General features: G+C 35.0%; 1 protein-coding gene across 6 annotated transcripts in view; it reads left to right on the top strand.

Annotated features, from left to right (window-relative positions):
• Positions 1-16830, top strand: part of LOC149943625 (dachshund homolog 1-like) — a 236153-nt gene that overhangs the window by 185551 nt on the left and 33772 nt on the right. For all 6 annotated transcript variants that reach the window (XM_090174375.1, XM_090174374.1, XM_090174373.1 and 3 more), the window contains one exon: positions 7939-8079. In XM_090174375.1, the coding sequence (XP_090030501.1) occupies positions 7939-8079 (141 nt within the window). The remainder of the gene's footprint in view (positions 1-7938; positions 8080-16830) is intronic.

The raw sequence follows: 16830 nt of genomic DNA, 5'->3' as shown, positions 1-16830 counted from the left end.
TGGGTACCGGGCCTAACGGGCAGAAATGCGAAAGAGAGAAAAATTTGGTAACAATGAGACGTCGGTTAAGGGTTAGTTACCTCACTTCGTCCCCTGTGTTCCCTCAACACCAGGGTGCGCTGTTACGTCTACTCCGATTGGCCATCACCGGACAGTACGATGGAAAGCGGCCAGACCCTTCCAAAGCCCTGGACTCGAATCTGGTAGCGAAGGAATGGAATGGGGGGCTTGCGAGGGAGGGAGAAGTAGTTCCAAATGAGGTCCGAAAGGGGTGCCAACAATGGGGTCACAGTTGGACTTCTTTCTTCCGATCCAAGATCTTCAATCACTTTTCCCAGATCCAGCCGTCAAAAAACGCGAAATGCTAAAGGCCGAATTTTTTCTCTCCACTTCTAGTTCTTTTCTCACACAGAAATCTGTATTTTTTTTATTTTTCTATCCTCCTTCTTCTGCAAGTTCGGAAACTGTTCCTTTTTTCTATTAGATTCGGTGGCGGCCGATGGATTCTCGCCATCAATTCTTTTGTGATATTTCTTTTTCTAATATCGAAAACCTCGATTATTCCGCGCCACGACGAAATAAATCTATTTTTTGACCCAAAATACTTCTTTCCACAAAAATATATCGCTCCATTCGTTTTTACGCGGTGATAGCTCTTATATTCTACGTACATTTTCAAAAGTAATACTGAATTGATAAATTTTAAAGTTGAAGCACAAATACTAGCGGTAACTGTATTCAAAATTAAAGATTTTTATGTAGAATTAGAAGATATTACAAATTACTCTAACTAAGAAATTAAATATTTTATTATGGAAGTTTAAAAATATTAAAATTTTAATAATAAAATAATCTATGAAATTAAAGAATTTTGTGAAATGAAGGATTTAAATGATGACCTTCAGATATTAATAAAGAAATTCATCAAAGAAGGATTCTAATTTAGAATTTCATGACATAAACGATTCTAATTTAGAATTTCATGACAAAGGATTATAATTTAGAACTTCATGACATAAAGGATTCAAATTTAGAATTTCATCAAATGAAAGATTACAATTTAGAATTTCATTATATGAAGGATTTTAATTTAGAATTTCATTATATGAAGGATTCTATTTTAGAATTTCATCATATAAATGGTTCTAATTTAGAATTTCATCATATAAAGGATTCTAATTTAAAATTTCGTCATATAAAGGATTTATTTGTATAACTAATGAAATGAAGGATTTTAATATAGAATTTCACGAAATTAAGGATTTAAATATAGAATTTCACGAAATTAAGGATTTAAATATAGAATTTCAAGAAATGAAGGATTTTAATATATAATTTCATGAAATGAAGGTTATCAATATAGAAATGAATGAAATGAAGGATATCAATATAGAAATGAATGAATGAAATGAATTATTTTAATATATAAATTCATGTTATGATAGATTTCAATGTAGAATTTCAAGACATAAAGAGTTTTGATATATAACTTCTTAAAAGGAGGTATTTTAAATTTTTAATATATAATTTCATTAAATGAAGGATTTTAGCGTAGAATTTCAGGAAATGAAGGTTTTAGCGTAGAATTTCAGGAAATGAAGTATTTGTTAAAAATTCCAAATAAAATACGTATTAAAAACGCGACCATAACAGAATGAAATGGTCGTCTGGCCGTGTTGACCTCCTGTAAATCTCGGTTATTTTTCTCTCGAAACTGTTCTTAGAAGAGCGAGAACCGCTGAAAGCCAAGTCGGCGAAAAGGGACAGATCAGCTGTCGAAAAAGGTCCCGAAAATTTCTCTGTCTGCGCGTGGAGGGGGACGAGAACCTTCCCATCTCTTCCGTGCCCCCCGGGTTCATCTCTCTCCTTTCGCTCGGGTTACTGGATGCCGAAAAACGGCTTCTGCTCGGCACCACGAGAGAAAGAGAGACTGAGACGGGGGCACATCGCTTTTTGAATGCGAGAGCCGTTTGACAGTCGGACCCGGAGAAGTCGTTCATCATTCCGGGCGATGCCTTCCGACGCGCTATTTTGAAAGGCCCATGAAGGGGGGGGGGCTCACTACCCCCCCTCTTATAGCCTACGCGTCTTAAGAACCAGAGACGAAGCGGGGAGGGGGTGCGGGCGAGTCAGAAGGGAGGTGCGGAAAGAAAAACTATATACGGTTGTATAGTACCGAAAAGATATATACCCAAGAGGGAGCTTTCTCCAACTCTCAGAAAGATTCCAAAAGAATCTTTATTCCATTTGCAGTCCCGTCGTCGCCACTTTGCCTGATTGCGAATAGGAAGGAGGGGACTATGGTCCGTTTGTATCGTGTTAGGTATCGGGTGACGTTGGTGATTCCGATCGTCCCCTAGAGAGCTATCTTTCCAGAAAAGTTGGAGCAGATTTTTGAACGATCATCGAGAGAAAATGCCTTTCCGGATCCGTGTCCCTTTTAGCGGCGCCCGTCCATCCACGGACCACTTCCCCCGACAATTCGACTCAATTTTATAGCAACCCACTTCCATTTCGTTTTCCATTTCTCTCACTCGAGGGCGCTCCGATTCGTCTCTTACGCGATCGAAGCGAACGCGGTCGTTGCTTTCCCTTCGCTTTTCAGTTTCTGTTATCGTTCGTCGACGTTCGAATGATTGAACTGTTAAAGGTTCGTTCTCGAATCCGTTCCTTCGAAGACCAGCGGAAAAAATCGGTCTTTCTTTCGGTATCTACAAATTCCTACTCTTAGTATTTCCTGATATTCAGTTTAAAGATAGAGAGATGTCTCGTATATACTGGGCCGTCTCGGCTAATCGCCTTCTTTTTCGGTGATTCTTCATTTTATAAATATTCTAGTTTGACAGTCGGTGCTGCGTGTCGCCGTACCTCGACTACCGTACGCGCCGAAATGTCAAAGATAAAGTTCCTCTTGTATCGGATAAGACAGTCCGAATTCTCTTTAGGGTTTGGAGTTTTGCCGTGTTTGTTTGGGGATCATACGTAACCGATGGTATTAAATTTACCAAAATAGAATTTAAAATAAAATAAAATAAAATAATATAATATAAAATAAAACTAACGCAATAGTCACAAAATATTTGAATTAATATGTTCTCAAAAGCAGTAAAATTAAGTTATTTTGAATTTTTAGGTTTTATTATTGTTTGGCGCTTGGCCGTGTTTGTTTGGGGATCATACGTAACCGATGGTATTAAATTAATAATGTAGGGAGCTGTTGGCTCGCGTGGCAATGAAGGACTTGCCACCACTCTTACGCATTATAACCCGGCCACCTGAATAAAAGGCAATAAAAGTCGCTAGAAGACTTGGGTGGTGCCTTGGGTATTAGCCTATTTGATAATTATTATTAAATTGACAAAAATAAATTTAAAATAATACTAACGCAATAGTCACTTAATATTTGAATTAATATGTTATCAAAGCAGTAAAATTAAGATATTTTGAATTATTAGTTTTTTTTACTAAGCCGTAAAAACGAAAATTAGCTTTTCTACGATTTATCACTGACAAATTTGGCGCGTCAACTAAGCAATGGAAATCTGAAATATATTTCAAACGTTTTCAATGTGGAACCCTTTCAGCGATTTTGGCATTTACGTGAACGATAATATAACCAAAATCCAATTTAGGAATCTGAAGATAAATGTGGTTATATGAAAGAGTAATTATGTTATTATTCAATTGGTGAAATTTATTATTTTATTAATTATTTCTCATATTGAATTAACAAAACAAATAAAATTTCATCAAAGAAAAATACTCTTGCAAACAAAATACGTTTAAATATATCTCCACAATTCAATAAATATCATAAAATTTAAAATTAAGTCAGGTGGAAATAATACAATTTCAAACATTAATTTCTTTGGTCTTCTTTCTCACACCCGTAGGTCCTTAAAAGAAAATTAATTCAATAAATTGAAATTTCTATGAAAACCTCGGTATTACGAAGTGTGAGAAGAAAAAAACGATAAGCCTCAGGATCGTAAAAATCATTTAAAAAGGAAGAATTTCTATATACATATATTTTTGAACCGAAAAATATTTTTAAGGGAATATGTGGAAAATGTTTTCTGGGGATATTTTGAAGGGGGATAAAATCGAGTCCGAGACGAGAAAAGAGGGCAGTTTGTGAAAGATGTTTAAGCCTTACGATAGCCGCAGTAAGAAGAGCATCTTTAAAGATGGAGAATAGAAATAAGACGAAAAAAAGTTTCTTCAAAAAACTGAGAGAGATAAAGAATGTGAATGTTCCTTTTGCAACTAAAGGAACGACACAGAGAGAAAAAAAAGCAGTTTCCTTTGGGGCTTTTTCTTCATACCAGATGTCACTGGCAGGCGAGATTCTAATAGTACCGAAAATTCTGAAGGAACCAAATGGGGGTTGAAAAAAATATATATACTATATCCAGCGAGACTTTTTCCCAGTACTTTTTAACGTCGCAAAACACAGTACGCTTAAAGGAAAGACCAGGGGGCGGAAAAGTCTACGGAATAAGTAAAAATTAAGGGGGGAGGGCAACATTGAAGACCCCCCCACCGAGATGACAGTGATTAATGACTGAATTCGTTCGTAAGCTTAACATACACATATCCCAGTAAAAGCGCCACCCAATGCACTATGGGAAGTCTGCTACCAGTGATACTTTAGTCGTAGAGCGCGGATAGGGTAAAAGCTGTTCTCAGCGAATAACTCCGAACCTGTCTTAAGCCTTGGTTTTGAACTCTACCAACCTAACGTTTGCCTACATAGAAAATTTTCTGCCTATAGTAAAAAGTAAAGGCTTTTTTTTCACCCTGTTTGCTCGACTGGGCAATGACGTAATAAGCATTGGAAAACTGTTTCAGAGCCGCTACGCTATCTAGGGATTTCAATGTATAAGACTCTATTTTTTTTCGCTCTCTAAGAGATCCCTGAAAATACAAGTATACAGTCCCGAGTGTGCTAGGATATAGAATTCGCTACAATTATATTATAAGATGAGAGAAAAGTAGTAGGGGAATAAAAAGAAAATATATTCAGAATTTTTTTTCAAAGGTTGAAGTTAGAGATTAAAAATATCGAAACCTCGGGCGAATGGAAGAGAAGCTTTTTTTTTCTTTGCTTTCATTTTATTTTAGAAGGGAAATTCTAGGCTACCAGGAATAATTTAGAATCGGGTCATTAGGTCTAAAATGTATTAGAAAAAAACTTATCAAAGAAATACTTATAGAAATTCGGTTTGAAAGAATTTAGTTTGGGTGGAATTGCGTGCAAAATGCAATTTACATTGACTAGAAATAATTTTATTTTCCGATTATAGTTTCAAAATGAGATCTTACTAAATTTAGAGCAAAATCAGACTTCTCATATTAATATGTATGCTGAGAAACTGCTGTATGGTTCATAATGAAATTAATTTTCCGGTCTAACCAGAAGATTATAGAGAAGTAACTATCTAAGCTTTAGAATAAAACACAGGGCATGTCAAGTTCGCCGCAAATTCCCACCAAACCAAATCACCACTAAAACTTTACCGCCTAGCGCCGTAAAATTAAAAAACATTCACTGCGTACTTGCGTAGGTATATGTACTTATTTATAAATTATATTTTATCGATGCAATATTTTTAAAAATTCGTTACATTTAACATCGCACTATTCCGACAGGGACGTACCCGGTATTTCCCGGATAACTATGCCTATTTGTATAACCAAGGAAAAAGCGCCAGTGATGAAACTCCGAATTAAGAAACTCGGTTTTTTGGCTAAGATCAAAGTGTAGTATCTTGTTCATTATATATATATACCTAATTATTAAATTAATTCAATTAATTAAAGTTGTTTTGCCGACGGTAACCGTCGAAAACCAAAGTCAGAGTACCATGAGGTAGTATACCAAATGTGTAGATTCCTATAGTGGACAAACATATAAATATACAAACAAACACTCATCTTTACATTTTAGATTATAATGTACTTCATGTATAACTCATACAACTAAATATATATTATATAATATTTCTTCATTTTTTTAAAATAAATATTGAACCTTCTAAGGAAATTCCTCTGCATAGTAAAAAAATAAATGCTTAGTTCAATCGCTCATTTTGCGAAATGATTGCAATTTAAAACAACATTTTAAACGTTCGATCGTGTCAAACAAAATCGAAAAAAACTAATTTTCAAAACAAGAAATTTAACCACGTTTTATTGTCTCGGAAATACGCCAAATCGAAAATCGAGTCAAAACTGGATATCAAAAGTTGAGTTTTACAAAACAAAAAGCAACGCCTAGTTGAGATAAAGAGTTGTAAAGCCGGTCAAACTAGGAAAAAGGCCGAGAGTGGAGAGTGGCTGTTAGCATTTCAATCCGAACTATTCCATCACTTTGTTATCTCAGTCGCAACAGAAACGTGAAATCTCGTCCAGTTATTAAGAAAACGGCAAAAGGGTGGCGTAGCACTCGCCATCACCGCGCGCCGTATTGCGGGAGAGCCCCGCTCGAGTGCTAGTCGAGGAAGAGGCTTTGTCATGACGTCATGATGTGTTTGCACACTGCACTGTCAACATTACGCGGACCCAACTCGGGGAAACGTGTTGTTGCTATAGAAATAGAAAGCGCTTTTGACAACTGCGGCTAGCTTCTAGATCATCTCTTCTTCACTCCGCGCCGCTCGTTTGATTGTTCAGTATTTCCTTCTCATTGCGCTCTTGGTTTCAGCCCCGATTTTTAGCCGATTTTTTTTATCTCTCCGATGATGGCGCTGCAGTACCATTTGACAAAGCGTTTCCCCGTCTCGAACGTTTGTTTAGTTAAACGTTAAAGTCCCCTTTTCGCTAAGCCCGCGAACCCTCTTATTTGGCCATTTCCAAAAGTGACAGCCATTCTTTCAACTACCACCCGCCCCCCCTTTCGACTCCCACTTACAATTCTACCGTAAGCAGCGAGTTTCAGATGCAAACTGTACTTTCATTTGCTTTGGCTGCTATTGTCAGGTTAATCGCTACGGAAATGTAGACGAATGTCTATGGGATTTTATATTTCGTGGAATTATCTAACTTAAAATTAATCTAGCAAAATTGCGGACTTATATTTGAAGCAAGGGCATTGCTATGGTTTATCAATTATAAATATTCATCATGGTAGATTCATAGTTCGATAATAAATTTTAGAGATCGGCGTTTGAATAAGAAATTTATCCAATTATTTATTTCTATTCATAACCGACAATAATCCAAAAAATATCAGAAAAAAAACCGATTATTTTTGCATGTTATAGCGTATATTATAACAGGATTGGCACTTTTCTGATATATTTAATAAAATCAAATCAAGGTATTTCTTATTTCTATGGATATTTTGATTTTATTGAATTTAAAAAAAATTAAGGCTCTTTTACAGTTTAATTAATAGATACTTTGCTTCCATAGGTTATGTAATATAAAATTAGATTAAATTAAATCTTACTTATTTAATAACTATTTAATTTATTAGTTTTAATTTCTATCGAACATTTTGTTTTAAATTTTTATCCCCCCATTGAAATACAATATTTGCTTCTATAGGTTCTATAAAATAAAATAAAATAAAATTTTAATTGATTTTATTTAATATATTAGTTTAAATAACTTTATTTAAATACGCGATATGGAAACAAAAATTAGAATTTTGAAAATTAAGCTTCTAAATGTATACAAAAATAAAATAAAATTTGCTATTAGGGTAATTAGCATATTTTAAACTTTAAAAAATAATATTTAACAAGATTATAATTTAAGCGGTAATTATAATATTTGGTAAACTTCCCTAAGGCGTTGAAATATTAGAAATCCAAAGGAAATATAATAAAAACTTGTTTTGATTCAACGACAGTATTGCGATAAGGCTAATTTATAGGTCTAAGAATTATTAGATTTGAAGCTAATGGAATGTTTTAATTGATTTTTCCTTAGTTCTGTATCAAAAGCGAGTCAAACGAGAGAAGCGCTGCAGGCGGAGACTGCACGAACAACTGGAGAGCGAAATGAAGAAGAGGTCCCAGTACGAAGACGCGCTCAGGAGTACGTCCGGAGAAACGCTGAGATTACTCAACGGTAAGACCTCTAGCGACATCTAGCCGCGGAAGAGGCAAACTACACCACTCATTCATTATTTCACACATTTATTATTATTATTGTTTGAATTTAAACTGTAGAAAAGCTCTCATTAAATTATAATATCGATGCGTAAATTTTGAATTAGTTTTTTATTATTTCATATTTTTTATTTAAGATTTTACATTCGATAGTGGCGCTTTTAAATTAAAATTTTTACTATAAATCATACGGCACGAAAATCAATTCAGCGGTAAAAAAATTGCTTAATTGATTGAATTACAATACAACAGCTAACCTAAAGAGTAATGTGGTCAAATGAGAATCTAAATAAAACTATAAAATTAGATTTAAATGCAATTGAAGCTCTTTAATATATAAGAGTTATGAATTATGTCAAAATGCAGCACTATAAAGAATCTAAATAGGACAAAATTAATCTTCTAATAGTCATAATTTAATATCATAAAATGGACTTGAAATTCAGTATGACAAAATAAAGCTATAAAATAGAATAAATTATATAATATTGTTCCATAAGTTTGGTGAATATTTTACTGAGAGCTAGTAACGAAGTGACGTCATCACAAGAAGAAAATTTCCCTTAGTGAGGTGCTGCCAAAGGCTACGTGTAACAATATTATACACTTATTATTAACGCAAATTCAGTTCTTAAATTGACGTGAATCTAAACAGAACCAAATCCAACCTAAACCCGCAACAAATTCAATTCTAAATAGACCTAAGCGCTCCATAAAACGTTCCAAATATAAATTTCTAAAATGTTTCGTAAAACATTCCAAATACAAATTTACAAACATTTTCGTAAAACGTTCCAAATACAAATTTACACTCATTTTCGTAAAACGTTCCAAATATAAATTTCCAAAATGTTCCTAAACGTAGCTACAAATATAATCGTAAAACGTTCCAAATATAAATTTCCAAAATGTTCTAAAACGTAGCTACACTCATTTTCGTAAAACGTTCCAAATATAAATTTCCAAAATGTTCTAAAACGTAGCTACAAATATAATCGTAAAACGTCCAAATATAAATTTCCAAAGTGATTCGTAAAAAGTTCCAAATATAAATTTCCCACATGATTCGTAAAACTTTCGAAATATAAATTTACAAAATGTTTCGTAACACGTTCCCAAACTTTCCAATATAAATTTCCAAAATGATTCGTAAAGCGTTCCCAATATAAATTTCCAAAATGTTTTGTAACACGTTCCCAAACTTTCTAATATAAATTTCCAAAATGATTCGTAAAGCGTTCCCAATATAAATTTACAAAATGTTTCGTAAAACGTTCCCAAACTTCCCAATATAAATTTCCAAAATGATTCGTAAAGCGTTCCCAATATAATTTTACAAAATGTTTCGTAAAACGTTCCAAATACAAATTTCCAAAAATTTTCCAAATATAAATTTCCAAAATGTTCCTAAACGTATAGCTCCAAAATATTCTAAAAGTTGTAAAACTTCGTGAGAAAAATAAAGTGCATTTTAGCTCAAGGGTAAAGAAGCATTTTCCAGTTCGCTACTCCCCGAATTCGCGAAAGCTTCGAAAGGCATTCTCTACAAAGACAACGGAGAGAATTGGCAGTCAAATTGGCGCGTAAAACGACGCTGCGGACCGAGTGGAAATGGGAGAAAATCCTATTAAGGACGACTCCAACTCGAAACTTGTTGAACATTTGGAGATGGCCTAACCCGATTTCGGCAGCCTTTCATCTCTCAGTCGCTCCACTCCGTCGGCGTAAGAGGCGAGCCCTATAACCCCGCGAGAGGACCCTACCCCGTTCCACGAGTCAGGTGTATATACCGACGTGACTTCTCGTATTTGAGGAAACTCGACAATTTAACCCTTTTATACTCTTTCGCTTTGCACTCGAGATTTCATTTCGCTTTTCGACTTAACGGGATTCGTCTCCCCGTTCGCTTTGCCTGTCGCTACGCCGGAAAAGCCCTAATGGAAAAGAGGCTCGATTCCCGTCGTCCTCAGCGCCATCCGTCGACGGGTTTATCGGTAAATAGGAGAAACGGAACGGGCGACTGTTTATTCCCGAGCGAGAGCGGCTACTCTTCGTTAATTAGTGGAAATGATTTTTCCGTTCAGAGTCCCTTTCCAAAGCTCCGCGGAATAAACGAGTTGGCCGTTGATTAATTGTAACTCCGTCTATGAGATTCTGTTTCTAAGGTGGGGTGGCGGAGTGGTTAGCGCTTTCACCAGGTTCGATCCCAGCTTGTGGCCCTGGGTGAAAACTCGGAACTACTCCTTCCGCATTGAGTTTGCAAGTTCTCTACTTATTGGTTAAAGGGGTTTTCAACCCTTTCCTTCGATTTCCCCTTCCATAAAAACGTATCGAGGTTAACGGTAATAGTTAGTGTAGGGAGCTGTTAGCTCGCGTGGCATGAAGGGCTTGCCACCACCTTCCTACGCATTGTAACCCGGCTCCCTGAATTAATGGCTTTAAAAGTCGCTTGATGACTTAGGCCTAAGGTGGTGCCTTGGGTATTAGCCTAGCTGATTTTATTTTATTATTTCCTGTTTCTCTAAAAACTTGTTGAGGTAAACGGTAAAAGTTAGTGGTATCTAGGAGCAACAAACACAGCACCCCACACAAGGAGAACGCAACCCGTCAAAAGTCATGCATTTTCTTGCGTACAGTTTTAATTGGTTAGACGCTTTAGCACCTGCTGCCGTCGGAAGGGGAAAATTCGGAAATTGTCCTCCCCTTTCAGTAAATCGTTCAGCGTAAAGTATCATCCAATGAAATTTGTACACAACACTGCGTTAGCGTGTTTAAAGGCTAGAGCTTGTGTTAGTTGCTCGTAAGGGGCCTGTAGGGTTTGCCGCCACCGTCCTACGCATTGTAAAGTCGCTAGCGGACTTAGGCCTAAAGTGGTGCCTAGGTGCTTATTAGGTGTTCAATGAAATTGCAGAATTTTCGTCTGATAAGCTGACACTTTGTATTTAAATTCAACTGTTCATGAGATTCTCACATTCACCGCTACGTGGAATCGGTTCAAATCAGTCAATAGTTTCATTAGGCAACACCTTTTTATACTTAAAGTAACAGTCAGCTGTATCATTGCCACCTGTATTATGATAAGGCCGTTTTTAATAGAGATGGCAATGAATCTATCCGATTCTTCGAAAAAACGATTTACTGGAGTTCGTGGTGCCATCTATTAATATCAAAGGAAGCTAAGATTCAAAATAGCTAAACTATAACGTCGTCGGAGAACCATTTTAGAGTATTATAATTAGACAACTTATATTCTACTTAGTGTACTTTCACCTAAAGTATACATCCCATATAAAATACATTGTTAAAAATTACTATAATTTAAGTTATCGTCCAATTTACAAACGAGCCAATCAACGCGAGCGGTACTTTTATGTCCCGCCTTTTGGGTCATAATGTATCGTAAGCATCTTGTTTTTATTTCTACGCTAGCGACATCTGTTGAAAAAAGAGCTACTTCTTTAAATCAGAGTAGTAGACGAAGAATGTATTTATGTATTCTTAACGACACTGACCAACATTTCGTCAAATTTTTGAGGCCATGATCAATAAACTTGATTTCAATTACGGTAGTTGAGTAATTTCAATTTGTTTTTTTTACATTTGAGATGTAATATTCAATATGCCAAATATATCAATGAAAGTTTAACGACAAAAATCGTCGCAACATGTAGTCAACTTCCTTAACTGTAAATAAATAATTAAATAAAATGTATGTACAGTATATAAACCAAACTTAAACATATCCTTAAATTATAATATAATAAAAATTATAACAAAAACATTACCTGAATTTACTGAATTTTCTTCTCAGAAATTTGTCAATTTGTTAAAAAACTAACTGTTTAATTTATTAACTCAGTTAATAAACGAGATACAAACGTTTACACGACGTGAGTCGAGACGTGGTTTTTATGCAGACTTTACTCGTAGAAATGGTAAAATGCACACTCAATCCTGGATCTAGTAGCTTTTAAAACGATTTTTTCTTAAAAGTTTGTGGTGCGGGCCCCCTGGTGGTGCGGGCCCCAAGTCAGTTGCCTCGCTCGCCTGTGCCTTAAAACGGCCCTGCAAGGTACAGTATAGTAATAATAATAATCAGCTAGGCTAATTAATACCCAAGACATCACCTTAGGCCCAAGTGTAATAACGACGGGGACTATTCCATAAGCTACGCGTATGTACAATAGTAATCGAGGCGCGGGTGAAAAGGACGAATGTATTCGGCGTGTGAAACGAGCTCTTTGGAATCGGGGGATTGTCCGATTGATAAAGAGTGCGCCAGCAACTTAATGGCGCTTTTGTTCCTAATTAGATTAACGGTTGGAGAATTGATTAATTAATAAGGAGGAAAAGGCGTTTGATCAATTAAAGCGCGACTGGAATGTTATTGTCGATTATTTCTAATGGAATGACTGTCCCCGATGGAACAATTAGGAGCTCAGGAAATGGATGAATTGTCATCGACGATTTCTCCCCGACACATTTTTTGTCAGTAATGATTCTGACGATACACGCCTTTTTTACTATTAAATTAATGCAGCAGGACTCATGATGTTCTAAAATTTAAAATAATGACTTTTTGTAATGAGTTTTGAAGCAGTTATTTAAATTTATTTAAAATTGGCTTTTTTCTAATAAAATAATGGTAAAGCGGGACCCATGATTTTTAAATTTCAAAAATAAATTAATGTAATGATTTTTGAAGCAGTTATTTAAATTTAAGTAAAATTGGCTTTTTTCTAATAAAATAATGGTAAAGCGGGACGCATGATTTTTAAATTTCAAAAATAAATTAATGTAATGATTTTTGAAGCAGTTATTTAAATTTAAGTAAAATTGGCTTTTTTCTATTAAAATAATGGTAAAGCGGGACTCATAATTTTTACACTTCAAAAATAGCTTAATGTAATGATTTTTGAAGCAGTTATTTAAATTTATTTAAAAATGGCTTTTTTTCTAATAAAATAATGGTAAAGTGGGACCCATGATTTATTTTTAATTTAAAAAATTGCTTAATGTAATGAGTTTTGAAGCAGTTATTTAAATTTAATTAAAATTGACTTTTTTTCTATTAAATTAATTGTAAAGCAGGACTCATGATTTTCTAAAATTTCAAAAATTGCTTAATATAATGATTTTTGAAGCAGTTATTTAAATTTAAGTAAAATTGGCTTTTTACTATTTAATTAATGGTAAAGCAGGACTCATGATGTTCTAAAATTTAAAATATATAATTTTTACGTAATGACTTAATTATTTAGAAGTGGTTAAACGTTTAGTCTACTGTACCTGACGTCTAAATTTCAAAGTCTTAAAAATATTGAAAGTTTAGAATTAGATTTAAACAGCCATATTTTTAATTGAATTAATTTATTTAAAGGGAGTACATTCTACATCGAAAAATCGTTTGCTAACAGAAACGCGAAATTAGGTACTTTTTACTCCCGTTAATACTGATCAGTTGAATTAACAGGCCTGAGAATTCACAACCGTTCCAAATAAAAGGGTTCATTTGCACCGGTACCTTTAATGCAGAAAAACCCATACACTTAAATTTAACGCAAGTCATACACATTAGTAAAAGCAAATATCGGGAATTTTACGACGTAAAAGCGCCATCTAGAAATAATAGTCATAAAATTCGAGGAAAAACGTATAGAAAGAAATGGTTGCTGCCCTCCCAATACAAAGTACAAACGAGGCTATAGTTGAAATGGCGCAGATTTTACCCAATTCGCAGCCTTTGTCGACAATGCCAACAAAGGCAAATAAGGTGGAAGTCGCGGTAGGCAGTGGTGGGAATGACTTTTTACGGTAAGGGGCTTTTTCCCTCCAATCGGCAAATTTTCCTCTTGCTGGAATGGTTCGGTAATACGCGCGAAATAAGGATTTTAAACGGAGGGAATTCAGTTCCCAAAAGCTCCGCGGCTTTCCGAGTACGAATTTGCGTCATAAAGGCGCCCCCTCTCGACTACAAATTGCATCGGAAAGAGGCCATTTAAAAGGGAAAGCGGACCATCAAAGGGAAAACGCGATGATTTTTCTTAACACTCCAGCAGAGCCACAGGCGGAAAAAAAGTAGTGCGATGGAATTAAGAGAAGTGGCGGAGGGATATTTTCGAAAGCTCATTTTCATTTACGAGCCTAATTCCCAAGTTTTTCTCCCTCCACGCGACAGTCATGTTTTTAAGAGATGGAAAAACATATTCAAATAAGGATAAGGTTCTTTTATTGGAGCCAAATTTATCCTGGTTTGTTCCAAATTTCACTCTGTAGAATGCGCGGTAAAGAAATGAGAATTTGTTGAAAAATTAGAATTTTAAAATAAATTTTGAATGAGGTATGTACTTAAATTTATGAAACGAATTTTCCATTAGCTGTTTGCAATATCCTATTAGTGAATTCTCAATTAATTTATTCTTTAGGACCTAGTTAGCTCCAAATTTCACTCTGTACAGTTCACTGCGTAGACAAGGGGAGGGTTTCCGTGTCAAATCCCCCCTTGGTGTAACTTTTGTTGTACTAAATTTTCACCCCCTTCTCGCCCCCCCTTAGTTATTTTACATAGTTAACCCCCCCCCCCTCGAAGAATTTTTGGCTACGCCACTGGCAACGAATGAAAATTTTTAGAAAAATTTGAAATTTCAATTTCAATGAGGCATGTACCTAACATTATAAAACGAATTTTCCGTTTAGTGTTTAAAATATTCTATTAGTGGATTCTTCTAGAGTATTTTAATTCGGTGACGTTTAATAACATTGTTAATAACTATATACATTAGGTACAAAAATAGTTAAAAATATTAACAGCATTTTAGCCAACTATACAATCTAATAGTCACAACCAGGCTAACTAGAAACTTGACAGAAAAACATTTTAGAAATTTAAACTTCCTGAAACAGATGACCCTAATAATGGAGGATACAAATATTAAGGAGTTGAAGCTATAAAGTGCTTTCTCTAAGGAATGGAAACTCCTATATTTAGTTATTCTCGCTGATTACATATGAATTTATACTTCCAACAATTGGTTAACCTTATCATCCATATGAAAAACTATGATGGTAGTTGATATTTACCTAGAACCTTTATTAAAGGGTTAGCCTGTATTTAAAAAAATTTCATAACAGTTTATTAAAAAACGAATACAAAATACAAAATAACAAGTGTTAATTTACTAAGTTTTTACTAAGTATATATTTCCATTGTGAGGTAATTATTTTCAAGTGCTCTCTGATGATATTTCGCAGATGAGTGTAGCGTTTACCCATAACTAATTGAAGTGTTTGAAACGTAAGAACAGTTAATATTTTCCATAAGTTATGTCCAACAGTTAAACATAAACGTTCTTTGAACGACACGACAAAGCCTCCAATGTATCTTGTAAGCCGCGAAAAGCAAAGCAAAAAAACGGACGACATAACGTTGCTCTTTGTCACACGATAGAAGCCAAAAGATCCCGTATACCAGAGCATGTGCCCCGTTGAATAAGTGAGGGGTTGCGATAGTCCGAGGGGCTCAGACCCCGCTTACCCCTCGTCACCCATCGAAAGCGGTTAGCGCTGTCGAAGGCGCGATCGGGGAATTCCCCCCGAAAAGGGTCACTACTACAAAGATATCAAACGGAGTGGGGGAAATGTTCAATGATATCTCCTCTTCAAAGATGGTGAATCTTGGACGAATGACTATGGAGATGGCTAACGTGGTCCGTCAAGTTTAAAGTAATTAGTTAAAATATGAATATAAGACAATAGATATTCAAATATAGTATTGAAATGTGCTTAAGCAGTCTTTTAAGCTTTTTATAAGGTACCTTGTAACATTTTTTTAATGATAATGGACAACCATCAAAGTCAATCATAAATTTTAATTTAATGAATATTTTTAATACACGTCAAAAAAATTAAATTAATTTTAAAGTTTAAAAAATTCCGTAAGGATAGTTACAATTTCAAAGCTAGTTGAGAATTTTAGTATTGCTTATTTTTGAATTCCTATTTTTAAATTTCGATATTTACCCTAAATATACTAATACATTTATTGACCTCTAGCAAGAATCCATACCTCTACTTGGAATGCTTATCCTGGCGTATCGCGTGTGGTAAGATCACTCTGACGGCTTTGGCCCCGCCCACGAAAGAAAAAATCCCCTCTGCGCGTGCTCCCCTCTCAAATAGTTGTTTGTTAAGTTAACATAGTGACGTCAAAAAAACCGTCAGCCACATCGAGAGGTATGGATTCCTGCCTCAATTTAACATAACTTTCCCTCTTAAAGGGACTTTCAAGGGAGAGCTGTAGGGTGGTTGAAGTCCATTTAAAATAAGTCATACGGTCGCCGTTCGTCGCATTTACAAAGTTACACTCTGATGACGTTTCAGTGACGTTTTTTGAATCGACTTCCGACCCATCACACCTCCCTTGAAAGTCCCTTTAATATACAAAGGTTTAAAGATACACGAATATATATATGAATAAATTCAGAATAACTAATCAAATTTGTTAATTAAATTAAATAAGTCTATTTTAAGAAATGATAATACATAAATTTAAAATTTAATTGGCCTTCTTAAAATCTATTCGAAAAAATTAAATATCAAAACAGTTCCAAACAAGTTGGCAAAATTTTCAGTGAAGCGTAACGTGTATCCGTGGTTCTTTGGTAGAACGCTCACCTGACGTGCAGGAGGTCTCGGGTTCGAATACCGCCCG

This window comes from Leiobunum rupestre, chromosome 5 (assembly GCF_980474605.1).
Source record: "Leiobunum rupestre chromosome 5, qqLeiRupe1.1.hap1, whole genome shotgun sequence".
Lineage (NCBI taxonomy): Eukaryota > Metazoa > Arthropoda > Arachnida > Opiliones > Sclerosomatidae > Leiobunum > Leiobunum rupestre.
This window is presented reverse-complemented; position numbering and strand designations above follow the sequence as displayed.